Here is an 18,198-nt window from a genome sequence, read left to right as displayed (position 1 = left end):
AGCTGTTTGTTTAAGCTCAAGCTTGAATCACATTTTCGAGTCATGCTCGAGGCCATTTTCTGGAACAGACCGGTACTGGCGTCATATGTGAATGCATGGTCGTCACTATTATATATAACGTAGGGTTCAAACTCACGATCCTTGCGTTGAGAGGCAAGCAACTGATTCAGCAGACCATCCGGCTGTTTATTTGACACCTGAAACCAATTCTTAAAGGACCATTATGCCTCAAAAATGCTTTTATTTTCATTTATCAAAAACTTTTTAATTTTGGTGTACTTTTACAGTATCCAAAACGTTACTCATTGGCCAATTACTTGAACTATCTTTTTCATATGTTGCAATTAGTACAGCTATACTGAATGGAAGTCAAAATACTACTTTGTTTACATTTTACTTCTTATTATCTCACATTTATCGCTAGTTCTTTCAAACGACAAGCATCTTACATTCTCTGAAACCATTATTCAAAAAATTATGAAATTCCTGTCGGCCCTTCCTTAAGAAGAAATGTTCCTTTAAAATTTGTTATAAGTGAGTAGGTGTTTGGTGGCATGCGGCATTGAACCCTTGAATCTATGGCAATATCCCTGCAAGACCTTTGAACTCAAAGTACGACGGACCAAATAACCTTTGAAGAACGTTTCAATTCACAGAAAAACAAAACTGTTGAATTTTAAGAATGTTGTGTCACTAAACATAAGTTGATATATAGACTTGATAAGAGATTAATCGTCATATGTTGACGGATCTTTCTTATCTTTTCTTATTCTTTTCTTTTCAACTACCGTAGAATCAGAAAGTTTCGAGAGTTGATGAAATCCAGTAATGTGGATTGTACATGAGTTAAATGTAAGACCTTTACACGTTTTTACGACAGAACAGCATGAACTTCCGGTGCGTACGGATTAACGAAATATATCTTAATAGGAGTATGGTGTTTCAAGAATGAAACACGACTTTCATTTTTACGACATTATTCATCATTCTACAACAGATGTTGTTTTTGTTTGGATGAATAAAAAATTAAAACGTGAAATACCTAGCAAATAAACTTTACACTGTGGTTTAAATAGTGCATGCTTTCTACGCAAGAAAATATAGTCCCTTTTCGAAAAAAATTAAGTTTAAGTTAACACGCGTATTATAGGAATACGATAGCACAGGGGTTACAGGTACACTTATTTCGTGGCCACGTGACCGCCAGAAAATATTCCGTACTCATAGGATAACATCTCGTTTCAATGAGTTAGCAATATACCGTGAGCCACAAGATTTTGTCACTTTCCAACAAATTATCATTTTGTTTCCTCGAAATAACTATCCTGCGGGGACCGATATGAATACAGAAGTACATATTTCACCGGATCTCTTTGTACTGGTAGACCGTCAACATGTTAGCCATAGACAACTACGGTCCCTACTACTCAAATGAAACCAAAGTCCATTGTTACATTATGCCAGCGTTATACATCACCTAAGCGTTACAACAGTCCCCACCCAAGATTGTGCTGGAAATAATCTATGTGTTTCCTTCAATATGTCCCCAATCTGTCCTACATTGCAAAACCCGCCCCCCCCCCCCCCCCCAAACAAAGCGGCGGTTATTTTCATGATTTCTTTTCAGCTTTAGGGTATTTTCCTGTGAATTTTACATCTGGTAAAAAAAAGTTGCGCACGAATACAATTCGTTTTACAGGACCTAGAGTACTAGAGTATAAAAGGCCTCGATTAAATTAAATGTTATAACAAATAACAAAGAAAGGAAGAAAGTAAGACAACGCTGTCTGTGAGAAGGGAATTTAGCATGTATTTATTTCAAAGAACACTTATTGTAAGTAGTATTCATTGTATATGTTAAGTTCATTACGCATTTGATGACATAACGATATACGTCACGGTTTACTTACCGCAAAGCTTAACAGGGAAACTGAAACATGGTTGACCGTTGAAGTGTAAACGATCAGATAGTATTTTGACTTTCATACAAAATACTTATTCACTATAAATATAACAATTACCAACAGCGCAAAAAACACAAAACAAAAGAGAGTTCATGTATGTGGCAAATGAGTAATTTTTGGAAACTGTTTTAATGTACAAAAGTACTAAAATTAAACAGCTTTTGAGAACTGAAAAGCTTAATGTGAAATTTGTCAATATAAATTTGGAGTCATAAAACTTTAAGACTAATTAGGAATTATTTTACTCTGAATAAGGGTTTTTATATTGAGTCTTAATTTGGATTCGTTATTACTAATCAGGAGTTTGAAAAGCCTTATCAGTCGAAATAAAATCCTAATTTGAACTGCGTAGCTATTGATTAGTTTTTCATAAAAAAGTACTTTATTTCTCTTTTAAAAAAATTCTGATTAGCACAGAATTCATAATATGAAATTTCATGTCTCTTAATTAAGACTTAATAATCCAAAATTGTATATAACCCTTATAATTATGTCCCTTATACTTTGAACTCCCTATTTAAAGTAATAAAGTCCTAATTTGTTTTTAGTCCTAATTAGGCTATAATAACTTCTAATTAATAGTTACCATTTCGTGGAACAAATTTGTGTTCGCGGTCCTTATCCGAAGATTGACGGAAATGGCCGAAAGTTGCGATTGTAGTCACATAAAGTTCGCATCTTTTCTTTTTGACACCTTTTTTTAAACAGTTCCTTTATATCTGGATATATATGGAAATATTTGAAAATAGTCTTAGGCGGAGATAAGCAGGTCATGTGAGACATTTATAAAAGCACTGATCTAATTTTTTTTCCGATGTATTTTCCTACCATTTACAGTACCATTTGAAATTGAAATTCTGGCTGTTTATTCTTTTTATTTTGATAGGTCTGTGTTTGTGCATGGATTGTTCGTCAAGGAACATTAGGTAAGACTTCATTGTAAAATTAAGAGATTCACTTCCGACTGTTTGAATTATGTAACCTATGCTCAGTACTCATGTTTTGTTGTTTAAAGACAAATTCAAATATTTATTATTGAAAATCAAAGCAATCAGCTTTTTGTTAAATACTTTATATACTTTTATTAACACAAACTAACAACTGTTATCAGTTGTTATTTTACCTAAAAAAGCAAAACAAGGGAGTAAAATGCACGCTCACGCGTAATGAAATTAAACTCGGGAGTAAATAATAACAGCTTTGTTGTATTGTGTGGTAGCTATTTATGCGAGATAATACAAATAACAAGAAAAACAGAGCAATAAATAAAACTGAAAAGGGTCTTTAAACACTTTTAGGAATAAAATTGTAGAACTGGGCGCTTGAATTCATTTTTTTTTTGCATGATAAGGTTTCATATTTAATATATGCGAAATAATCACAAATCGATTATAATTACAAAAGACCGGTAGGGCCATTTCAACTACACGAATTCCCAATTTCATCTTCATGACTTCACAATTTTAACTTCGTGAATTTCCGTTTTCAAAATACGGAATTCACAAATTCACGATTTCAACTTTAGAATTCCCGATTTCAACTTCATGAATTCACGATGTCAACATCGTTAATGAATTCACGATTTCAACTTCGTGAATGAATTCACGATTTCAACTTCTTGAATTCACGATTTCAACTTCACGATTTCAACTTCATGAATTAAACATCGTAAATTCACGATTTCAACTTCACGAATTCTAACTTCACAAATTCGTGAAGTTGAAATCGGAAATTCATGAAGATGAAATCGGGAATTCATGAAGTTGTAATGTCCCAACCGGTCTTTCGTACGATTACATCTACCAATTGATTTGCAATGTACCACTTGTGTCGAGTCGGAGTTTAACAAATTTCATAATGCTATGTGTTATAGCTTAGAACTGCCTTTTAATCAAACTTGCGTAGAAAACGTTTTGCAGCCGGTTATTTGTGGCTCGTACAGCAGCGTGAGGACAAATGTGCAGACTGTTACTGTTTTGAGTTTAAATCTATTAAAAATAATCAACATAAAAAGCATTTAGTAAATAATTACATAATTACCAAAAATGATAAATTATTATAATATTATGGTTGTAAATAATGTTTTATACGCAGGAGCTGGACAGATTAGCCGGGCTCGGTTAGTGGGAGGAAATAGTAATGGCACCGGCAGGCTTGAACTTGAATATAACGGCGAATGGGTAACGATTTATGGAAGCTATTCATCGTCATATTTCAAAAATATTGACGCAAAAGTCGCGTGCAGGATGCTCGGATTTGGCAATAGGTATAAACATATTTGAGCCGCGTCATGACAAAACCAACATAATGGGTTTGCGACTAGCATGGATCCAGACCAGCCTGCGCATCCGCGCAGTCTGATCAGGATCCATGATGTTCGCTATCAGTTTCTCTACTTGTAATAGGGTGTGTAAGTGAACAGCATGGATCCTGATCAGACTGCGCGGATGCGCAGGCTGGTCTTGATCCATGCTGGTCGCAAACCAATTATGTTGGTTTTGTCGTGACGCGGCTCATTTGTTCTGTATCTGAAACGAAAAGAAAAGACAATGTTACCGGTCTGTGTAGACAATTTTCCTATTAAATTGTTCTGTTAAATACATAGGTGCTCAGTCAAGGTGCAAGAGCTACACATGAAAGAATGTATCTTGAATTCAATCCTTGCTTTCACCAGCAACAAATGGAAGTCGTGCAATGTAAGTCGAAATTTCGAGTAAGTCGAATTTCGAGTTTGTAAGTCGAAATGTCGAGTTAATAAGTCGAAATTTCGAGATAGTTAGTCGAAATTTTGAGTTAATATGTCGAAATTCTGGGTTGGTAAGTCGAAATTTTGAGTTGCGGAAGTCGAAATTTCAAATAAGTTAGTCGAAATTTCGATATGTGACTCGAAATTTCGAGTTAATAAAAACACACATATGACGCTAATGCTCTTCTTTTTATGCTAGTTATTAACGTCAGGTTGTTTAGATTTTTTCGACGCGCAGAATACATTTTAAATGAACAATGCCAACATGTAGTGAAACTAACATTACGTCATTACAGGGGCAAAGACACAATGGCTTTAACACGATTCCTTGGCTCAACTTTTATTTCTAGTGTTAAAAAAGGGAAAAGAATGTACATGTATTATAAGAGGAATATAATAAAAAAGATTAAAATTCACATTTTCAGAGAAATTTGCCTGAATACTAGTTATATGTGAAATAGTTCTTATTACGACATTGTAGATTGTAGAATTTTTAATAACATCTCGGCAAGCATTTTCATCTAAAGGCACATTATGCCTCAGAAACAAATAAATTTTACTTCTTAAGAAAGGGCAAACATGTTTTTTTATAATGTTTATATTATGGTATAATAATTATAATAATTATAAAATGTAAGATGCTGTCTTACCTGAAAACAGTTACGATACTGTTAAAAGACAAAGTAGTATTTTGACTTCCATACACGATACTTAAAATACTTTTTCTTTTCACTATAAGTATATTTATTAAAAAAAAAAAAAAAAAAAAAAGGAACGGATGATTTAGTTCATTGGCAAATATGGTGACAAATATGTAATTTTTTCGATTTTTTTCGATATCATAAAAGTAACGAAAAAACTATTGATAATAAAAAAGCAATTTACAGGCATAAAGGACCTTTCAATACTTATTTAAAATTTTTCACAGCGGAGTTGCCTTTGTTTACACAAATGCACCGGACCTGTTTGGAGAAGGGACAGGGTCAGTACTGAATCACAGGTTTCAATGTAAAGGCAACGAGACGAATTTACGTCAGTGTGACACGAGCTCTTGGAGTGTGTCGCCATCAACGTCGCACACTTATGACGTCGGTATCAGTTGTGAACGTAAGTGTGTTGAAAAAAGAACTGCGGGCAGCAATCGCAACGTTTCGGCACTCTCCGTCAGTCATCGGAAAAGGACTATTTTTTCATTATGAATGATAGCCAAGGAAGGATGTTCCGATTCCTGCGAGCAGTTTATAGTGATTAAATACGGGTCAATGAAAATGAGATATAAATCGTATCAGACATAGTACATGTATATAATATGTTTCGGAAAAAATATAGTTTCTGCATTATGACGGATTAAACAACATAATCATTTAAGTTCCAAGTTTTTATGTTTCATTCGCATGACTCGCACGTGCCCCACTTTTGATATTTGTGACAACAAAAAGATTCTTTTCCGTTAGAAATACAAAAATTAACATATAGATATGTATATACTTTGTAAAAAAAAGACAGAAAAAGATCCTACTCTATTCCAGCAACACAGCTGAGGCTAGCCGATGGAGACACGCCGCAATCAGGTCGAGTGGAAGTCTTTTTCAAGGTAATATCGTATAATTTCTAAAACATTAGGTGTATTGTTAACAGGACAGTAGCTTAGCTATCGGAGAGGGGGTGGGGGGGGGGGGGGGTTCGGGGATGTACCTCAAATGTGCGTTTGACGCATTTTTAATACAATACTTATGTTCGTGTCAATATAATTTTTATATATATAACTGAATTTTCTTTTTCCCCCGTTTCTTTGAAAAAAGTGCAGACCGCCAGCAATTTTGCATTGTTTTCTGAATAACTTTCAGAAATGAACATTAAAAAGGACTATAATTCCTAGAGGTAATCTAAACCACAACATTGGCACAATGAATTTCCATAATCAATCGGTCAGCATAAAAAATTAGCAACTATAATGCCCTCCTGGCATGATATATTCAGTGTCCATTACGACCAAATATTTAAAAGGGAGTTAACCTAAACAAGTAATGTTTATTTAATTCAGTACTAATTGTCTCCCATGGATAGCGAATTTTGTGAACATCGTATCTTTTAATTTTAGGGACAATGGTCATCGATTTGCGATTCGGGTTTTGACAACGAGGACGCACGTGCAATTTGCAATATGTTAGGCTACCATGACACGTGAGTAATACGTCAGAATCAAAGTACTTAAAGTATTATAATAAGCTTGGTTAGTAGAGAATTATAATAATACCAGGATTTCCTGTAGCAAATATTTTCATGTTTAATAAGAAATTTCATTGTAGAAAATGCTTGGAATAGATTACTCGATAAATGATGAAAAAGAAGTCGAGGATATTTGTTTGTGTAAAATGAAATTTTATTTCATCGAATGAGTTTTAAAAAACGGTACCGGTATCGTGTGTTATTCCCACGAGTTGCAACAGGTGTCTTATAAGGAAACAAAGATCATGTCCCGCAAACGGGGCCGGATCAAACCATCTCTAAGCTCTAACGAAGACACCTTAACCACTGTGCTATTGCCGGTGCTTTACTTTTCAGAGGCATTGCGAAAGCATTTACGGGATCTCACTTTGGCCAGGGCGCAGGGGACATGATTCTGTCTTCAGTAAATTGTAAAGGGACAGAAACTGATATCAAAATGTGCGCTGCGACATGGGGGAAGAATAACTGTAATCATCGAAAAGATGCGGGCGTAAATTGTGATAGTAAGCAGTTTAAATTTTCTTATGAATTTCCGGCAAAGTTCGTCACTTTCCGTGACCCTGCCTTGATATGATGATATAAACGTCTTAAGGTGACTTTAGATATAAAAACTATCGTTACCTTCGTTTTGAGCCAATGTTTTAATATCTAAACAACAACAAGAAAAAAAAAAACAACTTATTAAATACACTACCGCTACCAAGGTTTAAAAAAACAAATCTCATGAATTTCCGGAAATGTTTCCTTGACTTATAATATACGAGGGCTGTTCAATAATTACGCGGAAAAGTGTCGCTATTTCCTTATTTTCTAAGTTAGCTGAATAAAACTTATACAGTAATAGAGACAAACATATTTGAAAATATACAGCAAATATTGACGTTCTGGCATGAATCATATGTTAACAAACGGTCGTTATGGTAACCACATGTAGCGATTACCGGCCCACTTTTGTTCATTTTTACAAATAGTCACTGGTTAATAATGACGTCGCATTTTAACGTTTACCGTGCGATTTTCACCAAACTTTGCATAATTTACGCGCAATATGTTGGCGTTACGCACATGATGTCATGTTAGTGTGTGTCGTCATATAGGCGTTCAGCGGCCATATTGTTTAGTGCGTATGCGTATGGCATCGGAACAACGATCTTCAATAAAATTTTGTGTTTTGAACGGGTTTACAAAGAATGAACCAATGTTAAGATTACAAAAATCATATGGTGATCAGGCGATGAAGAAAACAGCAATGTACAAGTGTTATGCCCGATTTCTAGGCGGCCAACAAAGCATCCATGACGACAAACGCAGGTGACGTCCCAACGTAACGTCAAATCACGTCGCTGTGATAAAGGAGCTGATTGACAAAGATCGTCGCGAAATACACGAAAGATCGGATTGTAGCATTGGCACAGTGCATCGCATTATTCACGATCAACTCAATATGAGACGCCTGTGTGCCAGGTGGATTCCTAAAATGTTGACGGACGAACAAAAAGCGATTTCTTTCTGTTCCTGACACTGAAGAACGTCCTGCGGGGAGAACACTTTGATGATGTGGACGAGTTGTCCTACGCGGTGCAAGGTGCAATTTCAGAGATAAATAATGGCTCCTACTTCAATAGTTTAATGTCATGGATCAACCGTTGTAAAAAGTGTGTATCCTTTCACGGAGAGTATTTCGAGAAGGAATAGGTGCGTGTTTTAAGTGACTCTCATACATGCGTTGAGCGTGACGTCGTTACGACGCTGGGCCGGTTTCACTGCGATTACCTTAGAAATACTTGAAATTGTACTAATATTTTTTTCCGATTTTATTGAAATTTTGTGTACATATTTATTATATGTTTATTTACAAAATGTAAAGAGAACATCAATTTCCCATGAATATTAAAAAAATCGCAGCACTTTTCCGCGTATTTATTGAACAGCCCTCGTATATATATAATTATGCAGGATTAATATAACAAATCGCTCTCGAATAAATTTACGCTGATATGACACTGGTGGCTGATTTGGAACACTTTTGTGTGTCTAGTGACGCTAGCGATAGCACGACAAAGCGCCAAAACGGCGCGTTGTTGGATTTTTGATTTGTCGTCCATTCGCTGACGATGCACGCCAAATGGCGCGTTTGTCGCGATGTCACATTATCGCTCGGCTCAAACCGAAGGACTGGCTATTTGTATATATATCAGTTAAACTACGGTGGCATAGAGGTGACATTGGCCGTATTTTTTTTTTATCTCGTGGCCCCGACTTATTATCTTGAGGACTCAAGATGCTATCTTGAGTCCTCAAGATATTGCCTCGTGGCTATACAACTTATTAATTTGTAGCCACGACTTATTACCTTGTGACGTCAAGATATTATCTCGTGGCCACAACTTATTATAACCAATAAAACAAGTAGTTCTATCCTAAACACAATTTAATAACACACTCTCCATAGCTTGTGCAGAAGTGGTTGGTCAAATGCTACGGCAGTGTTGCATTAGACACAGAAGCAGTGGGAAAATACGGCTATGGTAGTCACCTATGAGAATAAACACATTTTGTTACCTTTTATTACCCTAGTGTTCTGACTATGCTCTCTCATTTAAACAGGCACGCCCATAAGACTTGTAAATGGACCAACAAATAGTTCTGGTCGCGTAGAAATACTTCATGGAGGGCAATGGGGAACTATTTGCGGAGACAGTAATTTTGACAAGTATGATGTGACGGTAATTTGTAAAATGTTGGGAATATATAGTCCGTAAGTACGAATAATCATATATAACATATTTACTGTTCTTGTCATTTCTAATAAAAATCTGGGAGAAGGGTGATCCTTCGGAAGCATTCATCACAACAAAATTACATGAAAATGACATACTTGGTCTGATTGAGTCTGTACATGAGGAATAATGAACAAGTGCAACATTCCATGCGCCCCCCCCCCTAGCACCGGCTTGAGCGGTACTCAATTTTCAACACTTAAAAGTATAGAAAGTAAAAAATGTCAAATATGTGTTCAAAAATGTTATAATAATGGATCTAGTTAATTTCATTGTACTACTACTACTACTGCTACTACTGCTACTGCTACTGCTACTACTACTACTACTACTACTACTACTACTACTACTACTACTACTACTACTACTACTACTACTACTACTACCATTACCACTACCACTACCTCTACTACTACTACTACTACTAATAATAATAATAATAATTATAAAGAAATGATAATAATAATAATAGAAGAATAAAAGAAGAAGAAGAAGAAAGATGTTGATGATTATGATGTTGTTATTGATGGTGTTGATTAAAATGATGACGATGATGATAATGATGAAAATAGGGTTATCTTTATGGTTGATGTCGTTGTAGAAGATGATGTTGTTGTTGATGATGATGATATGATAATGATGATGATGATGATCATTATAATTATCATCATAATCATAATATAGTAATCTAAAAAACGTATATTATGAAACAGTTATTTTCTTTGGTATCATCTCAATATAACATGCACAATAACAAAGACTTGTTCTTGTTTTTGTAATCTTAACAAAAAAGACCCAACGTTTCTTTCAGAAATGCGTTTGGTCATCGCAACGCATTCTACGGTGAAGGGAACGGAAATGTGATCGTATCAAGCTTGAATTGTGATGGTTCCGAGTCAGATATTGCCTCGTGTCAATCATACGCATGGTCAGTGCCCGGATCGAGTTCTAGCTCGTGCAGTCATTCAAATGACGTAGGAGTAAACTGTGACGGAGGTAACGATTTTTAAATAGCGATTTAACTTGCGAAAAACTTTTTTAATGGGTTGCTATACTAGCAGTGTAACCCGTGGGGTCGGTATTGGTAGTTTTCACTCCTGATTACGACAGCAAGCCACATTGAATTCACCAGAGCACAGTTCAAACACCGCGTCGTTCCAGGGCAGGCTGTCAGAGAGTTCACCAGTATTAGTTGCCTTCACTTTCGCAAGGAACTGAAGCTTCTGTACATGCCAGAGCACAGGTACAGTTCGAATGACAGTAAAAAGGATTTCATGATAAATCATAATTTTTATTTCTCAAAAGCTTTTTAAATTTGGAGTACATGTACTTTTAAAGTACCAATAAAATTAACCATTGGTCAATTACTGGAAACTTCTTCTTCATTTGTTGTTTTTGGCAGTTAGTACACGTATAGTGAAGAAGTATTCTGTATGGCAGTCAAAATTCTTCTTTGTTTACATTTTGGTTTCTTTTATGACCATTTATTTCACATTTATCGCTACTTTTTTCAGGTATATATAACAAACATCTATAATTTCTCTAAAACCATTATTTAAACATTATGAAAATCATGTTTGCCCCCTCTAAAGAAGTAAAAAATCTATTTGTTTCTGATGACAATGTGCCTTTAAGGTCACTAAGAACATAAGGTCAACCCATCTTATATGCTTAATGTATAAACCACGGTTATATACTTATATACCATTGACGATGGCCCTAACGGAACGCCATACATGTACGTCATTTCCGGTTACAGTTACTGGAATTCGGCTTATGGATGGCACGTCAGAACAATCTGGGAGGGTTGAGATCTTCCACAATGGACACTGGGGAACAATTTCGGACAATTATTTTGATAACCACGATCTCACCGTCATCTGCAGAATGATGGGTTATGAATATTCGTGAGTAACTACTAATAAAACAGTCGTATTCATATTCATGAGTTATCATTAATAAAACAGACGTATGAATATTTATGAGTTATTGTTAATAAAACAGTGGGGTGAATATTCATGAGTTATTTTTAGTAAAACAGTAATATGAATAGTCATGAGTAATTGAGTAATTATAAATAAAACAGTTGTATGAATCTTCATGAGTAATTATCAATAAAACAGTGGTATGAATATTTATGAGTAATTAAGTAATTATTAATACAGCAGTCGTGTGAATATTCATGAGGAATCATTTATAAAACAGTTGTATGGATATTCATGAATAACTATTAATAAAACAGTCGTTTTCATGAATATGTTAATCGTGTTGTTGCTTGCGTCAATGGTGATGATAATGATGAAAATGATGATGTAGGAGGGGAGGGCGATGACGACGACGATGATGATATTTATAATGATAATTGTGATACTAATGCTGCTGCTGCTGCTGATGATGCTGTTGTTGTTGTAATGTTGAAGAGGATGATGATGATGTTGTTGTTGTTGTTGTTGTTAATGTTGTTGTTGTTGTTAATGTTGATGATGGTGTTGTTGTTGTTAATGTTGTTGACGAAGATAATGATGTTTTTGTTGTTGTTGTTATTAATGTTGATGATGTTGTTGTTGTTGATGATGATGTTAATGTTGTTGATGATGATGATGATGTTGATGATGATGACAATGTTGATGATGATGATGTTGTTGTTAATGATGATGATGATGTAGGCGAAGCAGGATGATGATGACATTGATGATAATACTTAAGTGATTATGATAATGTCCCGTGATGAAAAGATAATAATGATTGTGATAATGATTATGATGATTTTATTATCAACTATGATATAAATATGAATTTTAATAATATATGTACATGTATTAAACATTTAACGTTACAACAAACTAATATTATGCGTATACATGTATATACATGTATATATCTATATATTTGTCTTGAAGATAGCACTAATACTGCCGTGTTTTCAGTTTTCTTTTCAATTTCTTTTGAAGGTCAAAGTCCTTCTTCATGAAAGGAGGTCACTATGGAAACGGAATTGGAGAAATCGTTGCAACCCGGCTACAGTGTAACGGAGCCGAAAGCGATATTGGCCAATGTTCGGCAACTTGGTGGCCGCAAACTAAAACTGAATCGCACACGAATGATGTTGGAGTGAACTGTGACGGAGGTATGCCGAAAATATTGTGTATGAAGTATAAGTTTGATATAGTATGGCCTGTCATAAAAGCTGCAAAGATATATTTTGGGTATTTTCTTATGTAATAGCGTAGGAACAAAAACACAGGACCATTAACGGATCCAGGGAAGGGCTTAAGAAACCCTTCTAAGATTTGGATACTAACTTACGATTTTTTAAGCAAAAATCACAAGTAAGTGAAGATAAGCAAAAGTTTGACTCGAAACCCGTCTGGAAAATGAAAAAAGGAGTATGCATGATCATTTGTCGGCATTATGCAATCCCTCTGGTAAAAAAAAACATCCTGGATCAACACCTGAGCACGTACGCATCTGAGTTCCATTATCGGTGAAGAACCGACCCATATCTTTCCGGCTTGTAAATGCACATTTTCCTCGTAAACATTTTTTAATTAAGATTAAATGATATTATTTTACAGTGATTCCTATTAAACTCCTCGAGGGAGATAATAAAACAACAGGCAGGGTAGAAATTCTTCATAACGGGAAATACGGAACAATATGTAGCCGGTCATTCAATCGCCTGGATCTGACAGTGGTGTGCCGAATGATGGGCATAGAAAATATACCGTACGTGCTTCGTCTTTCTTTGACATCAGTTCTGTTATGTTTCAGTCCCAAAAATTCATTGAAAAATAAAACCTCATAATATCCATAAATTCTCCAAAACTGTTTTAGAAAATTGAAATCAACATCCTATTTAACGTCATTATCAATCGGAAAGTCCTCGGCTATTATCTATAACAACCTTGTTCAAAGGCTGACGGAAAAGGGCCGAAAAGTTGCGATTGTGTCATTATGTCGCAAAATGATACATTATAGTATTTTTCCACTTAATGACACCATTTTTTTGAATTTCAAAACTGGCGTTTTTTTTCTTTAATGAAAATGGCAGAAACAAATGGTAGACCCAAAACGAATAGGCACAAGAGACATTATAGGCATTGTTCACAGTTTGCGTATCAACATAGAATTTACCTCATGAAATAAATGGATCATGCAAGTTTATGTAGGAATAAGCGGTAACTCATGACAAACCGTTTATCTTTCCTAAGGTTGTATTTTTCCCAAAGAAAACCAACGCTTCATTGACTTTCTTGGTCATCATGGTGTCATGGACGCCTGATCTTAATGAGCAATATCCTAGCAGTGATCTCCCCTTCATTATTCGGTTCAATAGTATGTACTGCAATGTAATATCAAGGGAAGTAACTCTTCTGGCCACGGACAGTCTGCTCGTTTAAAAGTTACAAAATACATGAGCAGGAAAGGAATGTCTTAGCTTATTCAAATGGCGTATGACAGACTTTCGTAATAACCATTGATTCTGTTTTGTAGACAAGACGCTTACTGGTACCCGGCTGCAACCTATGCCCAAGGTCTTGGTGAAATAGTGGTGTCCGACCTTAACTGTAACGGGATCGAGCACAGTGTTGGACAGTGTAGAGGCACCTGGCCGGCTTACAGCAGCTGCGACCACAGCATGGATGTCTTTGTCAGCTGCAATGGTGGTAGGTAGACATTTATGCCATAAATTGTAATACTCTTTTATTTTTTTTTTTATTTTCAAATATGACTTGTCAATGATGTTTTGCTTTGGGTTTGGTGTCTGTTTGTAACAGTCATTGTTTCAAATACTTTATATATCAACGCTCAGTTATTATACGGGTCCATATTGTTTCTGTATCAAAAGTGACCGTTTGGTTGAATTTAAGAAAACAACGACAACAACAGTTGAAAAAAACACCACTTTTGTAACACTCCGGGTATATGTTCTACATTTAATATGTAATCTCGCGAATTCTCACCCGGTACCATTCTCAGCGAGATTCCAACATGTATAATCAAATTCCACACGTTATCGTAGCCAGTTTTACAATACATACTTTGGATTTCCCTTAAACACTTTTCTTTGGAAACTTTATTAGTTTACACACGGATTTATATTACATCCGTGGTTTACATTACATATTACATTATATTCATACTGTTTAGTATTATTTATAAATTGTCATTCTTACGCAGCACCGGAAAAGCTCCGCCTGGTGAACGGAAAGAACAGTTACACCGGAAGAGTTGAGATTTTCCACGCCGGTCAGTGGGGTACAATATGTGATGATAGTTTTGACAGGGCGGACGCTGTTGTAATTTGCAGAATATTAAAGTTTAAGAACCCGTGAGTATATGCAATTCACTAACTTGAGTTTAACATGAAATTAGACAAAGCCTATGAACGGTGAAGTCGGTTAAAAATCGTTCATTTTTCCGTTTTAAAAGAGTCATTCACTCGGAACACTCGACGATTATTATTAATCCAAAAGGTTGCGACTTTCCGCTATCGGAAAACATTGAAAATGGCGGCACCCAACTTGAACTGTCACGAAAATTTCATAGATAGGTATAGAATTCTATACATTATTTAATTGTGTTTTTTATTTGATTGCTTTTTAAATATACACGTATAGTCTATAGCAAGGCAAGCCAAAGCCCGTCCCGGTCTTTGACTTCCCCGTATTATTAGAACGAAATAGCCCAAGTCACAGTATAAAATTTGTTTAAATGTAAGACAAATTTGTTATACTTTGACAGTTTTTGGTGTCAACTAAACTGTAGTTTTATCTTTAGAAATTTTATTCGTGATTAAATGAGTATGTTTACTATAGAAAGTTCCAGTTTGCTTCAATTTGAATTTAAAGTAAAATCTGATCTGATTTCATTACTTTCATAAGCTTGACTCTCTGTAATCTTTCTTGGACTGTCTGTTATGAAGCCTTTTAGACTGAAACCTTTATTTGACTGTCTGTTATAAGGATTTTTAGACTGTAAATTTGTTGCACTGTCTGTTTTGAAGCTTTTAAGAGTGTAATCTATACTGGACTGTCTTTTATGAAGGTTTTATAGACTGTAGTCTTTCTTGGAATGCAGTTTGTAAATTATTTTCTTTGATAACTTTACATTATTGACATTTAAAAAAAAAACATGAAAATTAGCACGAATTATGGGGAGTGCTGCTTTAAAGTACCATGTATTATTTTGGAACTTTTATTGTCAATAGGGAAAGAGCAGTAGCCTATTCACAAGCACATTTTGGGCAAGGTAATCAAACCACTCATATAGTTGCCTCTCACCTGCACTGTAATGGGTTGGAGACCAATTTAGGTCAGTGTACTCCATCATGGAACCCTACGGGTTGCGGACACAACGAAGATATCGGCGTTGACTGCTGTCGTAAGTATATAATCTTTAAATATAAATTTTACATGAGTTGATAAGATTGGTGATGTGAAAACCGTTTTCAGGATAATATACGTCAAATATACATGTACTTTGTTATTTTTTCAATGCATTTTCGCGACATTGCAATCTTGCCAATTCGTAATCTTTTTTCCATTTTGTATCATAACCAATTATGTTGAAAAATGGCGCTTTGACTGATACTGAGTCGTGGTTGACAATGTAATCCTTGCAGAGTTATTGCTGCCCCCGCCCACCCCTAATGGTCCGGTTTATAAGGAGGGGGGGGGGGGTAGTCAAGGAGGGTGCTTTTAATAGTGCGGAATTTTGTTATCAGCTTAAGTCTATGATAAAATTTTTAGGGTTTTCATCAAAATGTCTGTAAGAATTGTAGATTTAAGTTGAGCGATTATTGTAACATAAGCTTTTCTTAACACTTTTTGTTGTATTTTTTCTAAAAACTTATTTTAAAGTGAATATACATGACGTGTATCTTTTCAATGTATTAATCATATTTTTTTTATTTACTTTCAGCCGGTTGCCAAGATATTATTATAGGATAGTGAGGTGCTTTTCCAGTCGTTCGTTCATCCGTCTGTCTGTGACATGAATATTTTAATGTATAAATATGACTTTCTAGAATTCATTGTTGTTTGTTTATATTCTGTTTTTTTTTGCAATTTTAGCATCTTGTATTTTTCTGTTCATTTACTTTACATATAGATCTATATGTACATGCGTTCACTCTTATCATTAAGTAAAGACAATTTAATTGATAATGTTACTTTCATCAAAGTGCACCTAGCACTTTCACTCACTTTACAGTCTGTAACCATGGTTTTAAGAACCCAATTTTCAGTATTTTCATGGGAAAGTCCTTCTCTCCTACATTGGCATCCACAAATTTGGCGCCAAATTTTACAGCGCCCTCTACAGTTACGTCAGGCTGAAAAAAGGCAACATTTTTTCTCATTGTCATAAGCAGCAAATTTAATCAATAGTTCTCGAACGCTTATGCTATCGAAAATAGCTATATTTTCTGTACTTGAATTTTGTATACCTTGTCTATATAAAATTATAAATATAACAAAAGAGCAGATTTTTTCTTTAAATGATACATGTATTTGGATATTATACTGCATGAAAAACAATAGTGTATAATTATAGCATGATAAAGTCACTTCATAGAAGTGAAACACTTACCCCTTGTGTTAAAGATCCTGTATTTTGTAATTAAGGATATAACAACATTAAAGTTTAATTTTATATATGTATATAATTACTCTTCAAAAATAATTTCCATACATCCAGAACTATGTTAAAATGTACTACTAATGTAAGTAATCTTTGAAATACATGTATATGCATTCATTATTTATTGAAAATGTGGCTTAGACTTAAACGAAAATAAATTTCTAATTACCTCCCTTTATTTAAATGAAATGTAAATTCGGTATTACCTTTACAAATAATGCTTTTTGGAACTTACAAAATTTATAAATCTTTTAACTTCTTTAGTAATGTAAAATATGTGTTAATTAATATTTTAATAATCGATTTAGAGTATTTGTGGCGGAAGTAGCACTGAACGTGCAGTAATGTGTCGTAAAAAGGTAGAAAAATGTAAAAAAAGCATTGTGATTCCATAAAAAAATATTTATTAAATTAAAAAAAATCCCACAAAGAAAAAAGGGAAAAATAGTTCATCAATGGAAAATTATATTTTTTTAAAAATCTAAAAATATTAAATTGAAATTTTTTGTGAAATAAAAAAGAAATTTCTGATGCTAGTGTCATTTTAAAAAATGGAAAAAAAAATGGCTGATAATTTACTTTTTACCCCTTTAAAAAATTTTATTCCTAAGGAAATATTTTTTGATTTGGATTGCACTGTTTCAAGACATTAAAAAAAAAATTTTTTAGAAAAATTTTAAAAACTCTTTTAGTTTAAGATCTAATATATATAAAATAAAGTATTAAAACCCAATTTCAATAAAAGCATATTTTTCTTTTTATATGAATTAGGAATAAAATAATCCAAATAAGTTAATTTTTGTTTTAAAAATTTTTAATATACATATTTTAAAAG

General features: G+C 34.3%; 1 protein-coding gene across 1 annotated transcript; it reads left to right on the top strand.

The window, feature by feature from the left end:
- Positions 1 to 1,717: 1,717 nt before the first annotated feature.
- LOC132721474 (deleted in malignant brain tumors 1 protein-like) lies at positions 1,718 to 16,753 on the top strand. The gene is made up of 16 exons (XM_060705780.1): positions 1,718 to 1,834; positions 2,851 to 2,890; positions 4,059 to 4,230; positions 5,639 to 5,817; positions 6,240 to 6,304; positions 6,812 to 6,894; positions 7,276 to 7,442; positions 9,547 to 9,697; positions 10,531 to 10,715; positions 11,479 to 11,626; positions 12,671 to 12,846; positions 13,295 to 13,445; positions 14,214 to 14,386; positions 14,901 to 15,051; positions 15,931 to 16,103; positions 16,644 to 16,753. The coding sequence occupies exons 1-16, from the start codon at positions 1,808 to 1,810 to the stop codon at positions 16,670 to 16,672; spliced, it is 2,070 nt and encodes a 689-aa protein (XP_060561763.1). The 5' UTR covers positions 1,718 to 1,807; the 3' UTR covers positions 16,673 to 16,753.
- Positions 16,754 to 18,198: the final 1,445 nt, after the last annotated feature.

Source organism: Ruditapes philippinarum, unplaced genomic scaffold (assembly GCF_026571515.1).
Source record: "Ruditapes philippinarum isolate M1 unplaced genomic scaffold, ASM2657151v2 ctg227_1_1_1_1, whole genome shotgun sequence".
NCBI lineage: Eukaryota > Metazoa > Mollusca > Bivalvia > Venerida > Veneridae > Ruditapes > Ruditapes philippinarum.
Note: the sequence above shows the minus strand (reverse complement) of the source record. Positions and strands in the feature narration are given on the sequence as shown.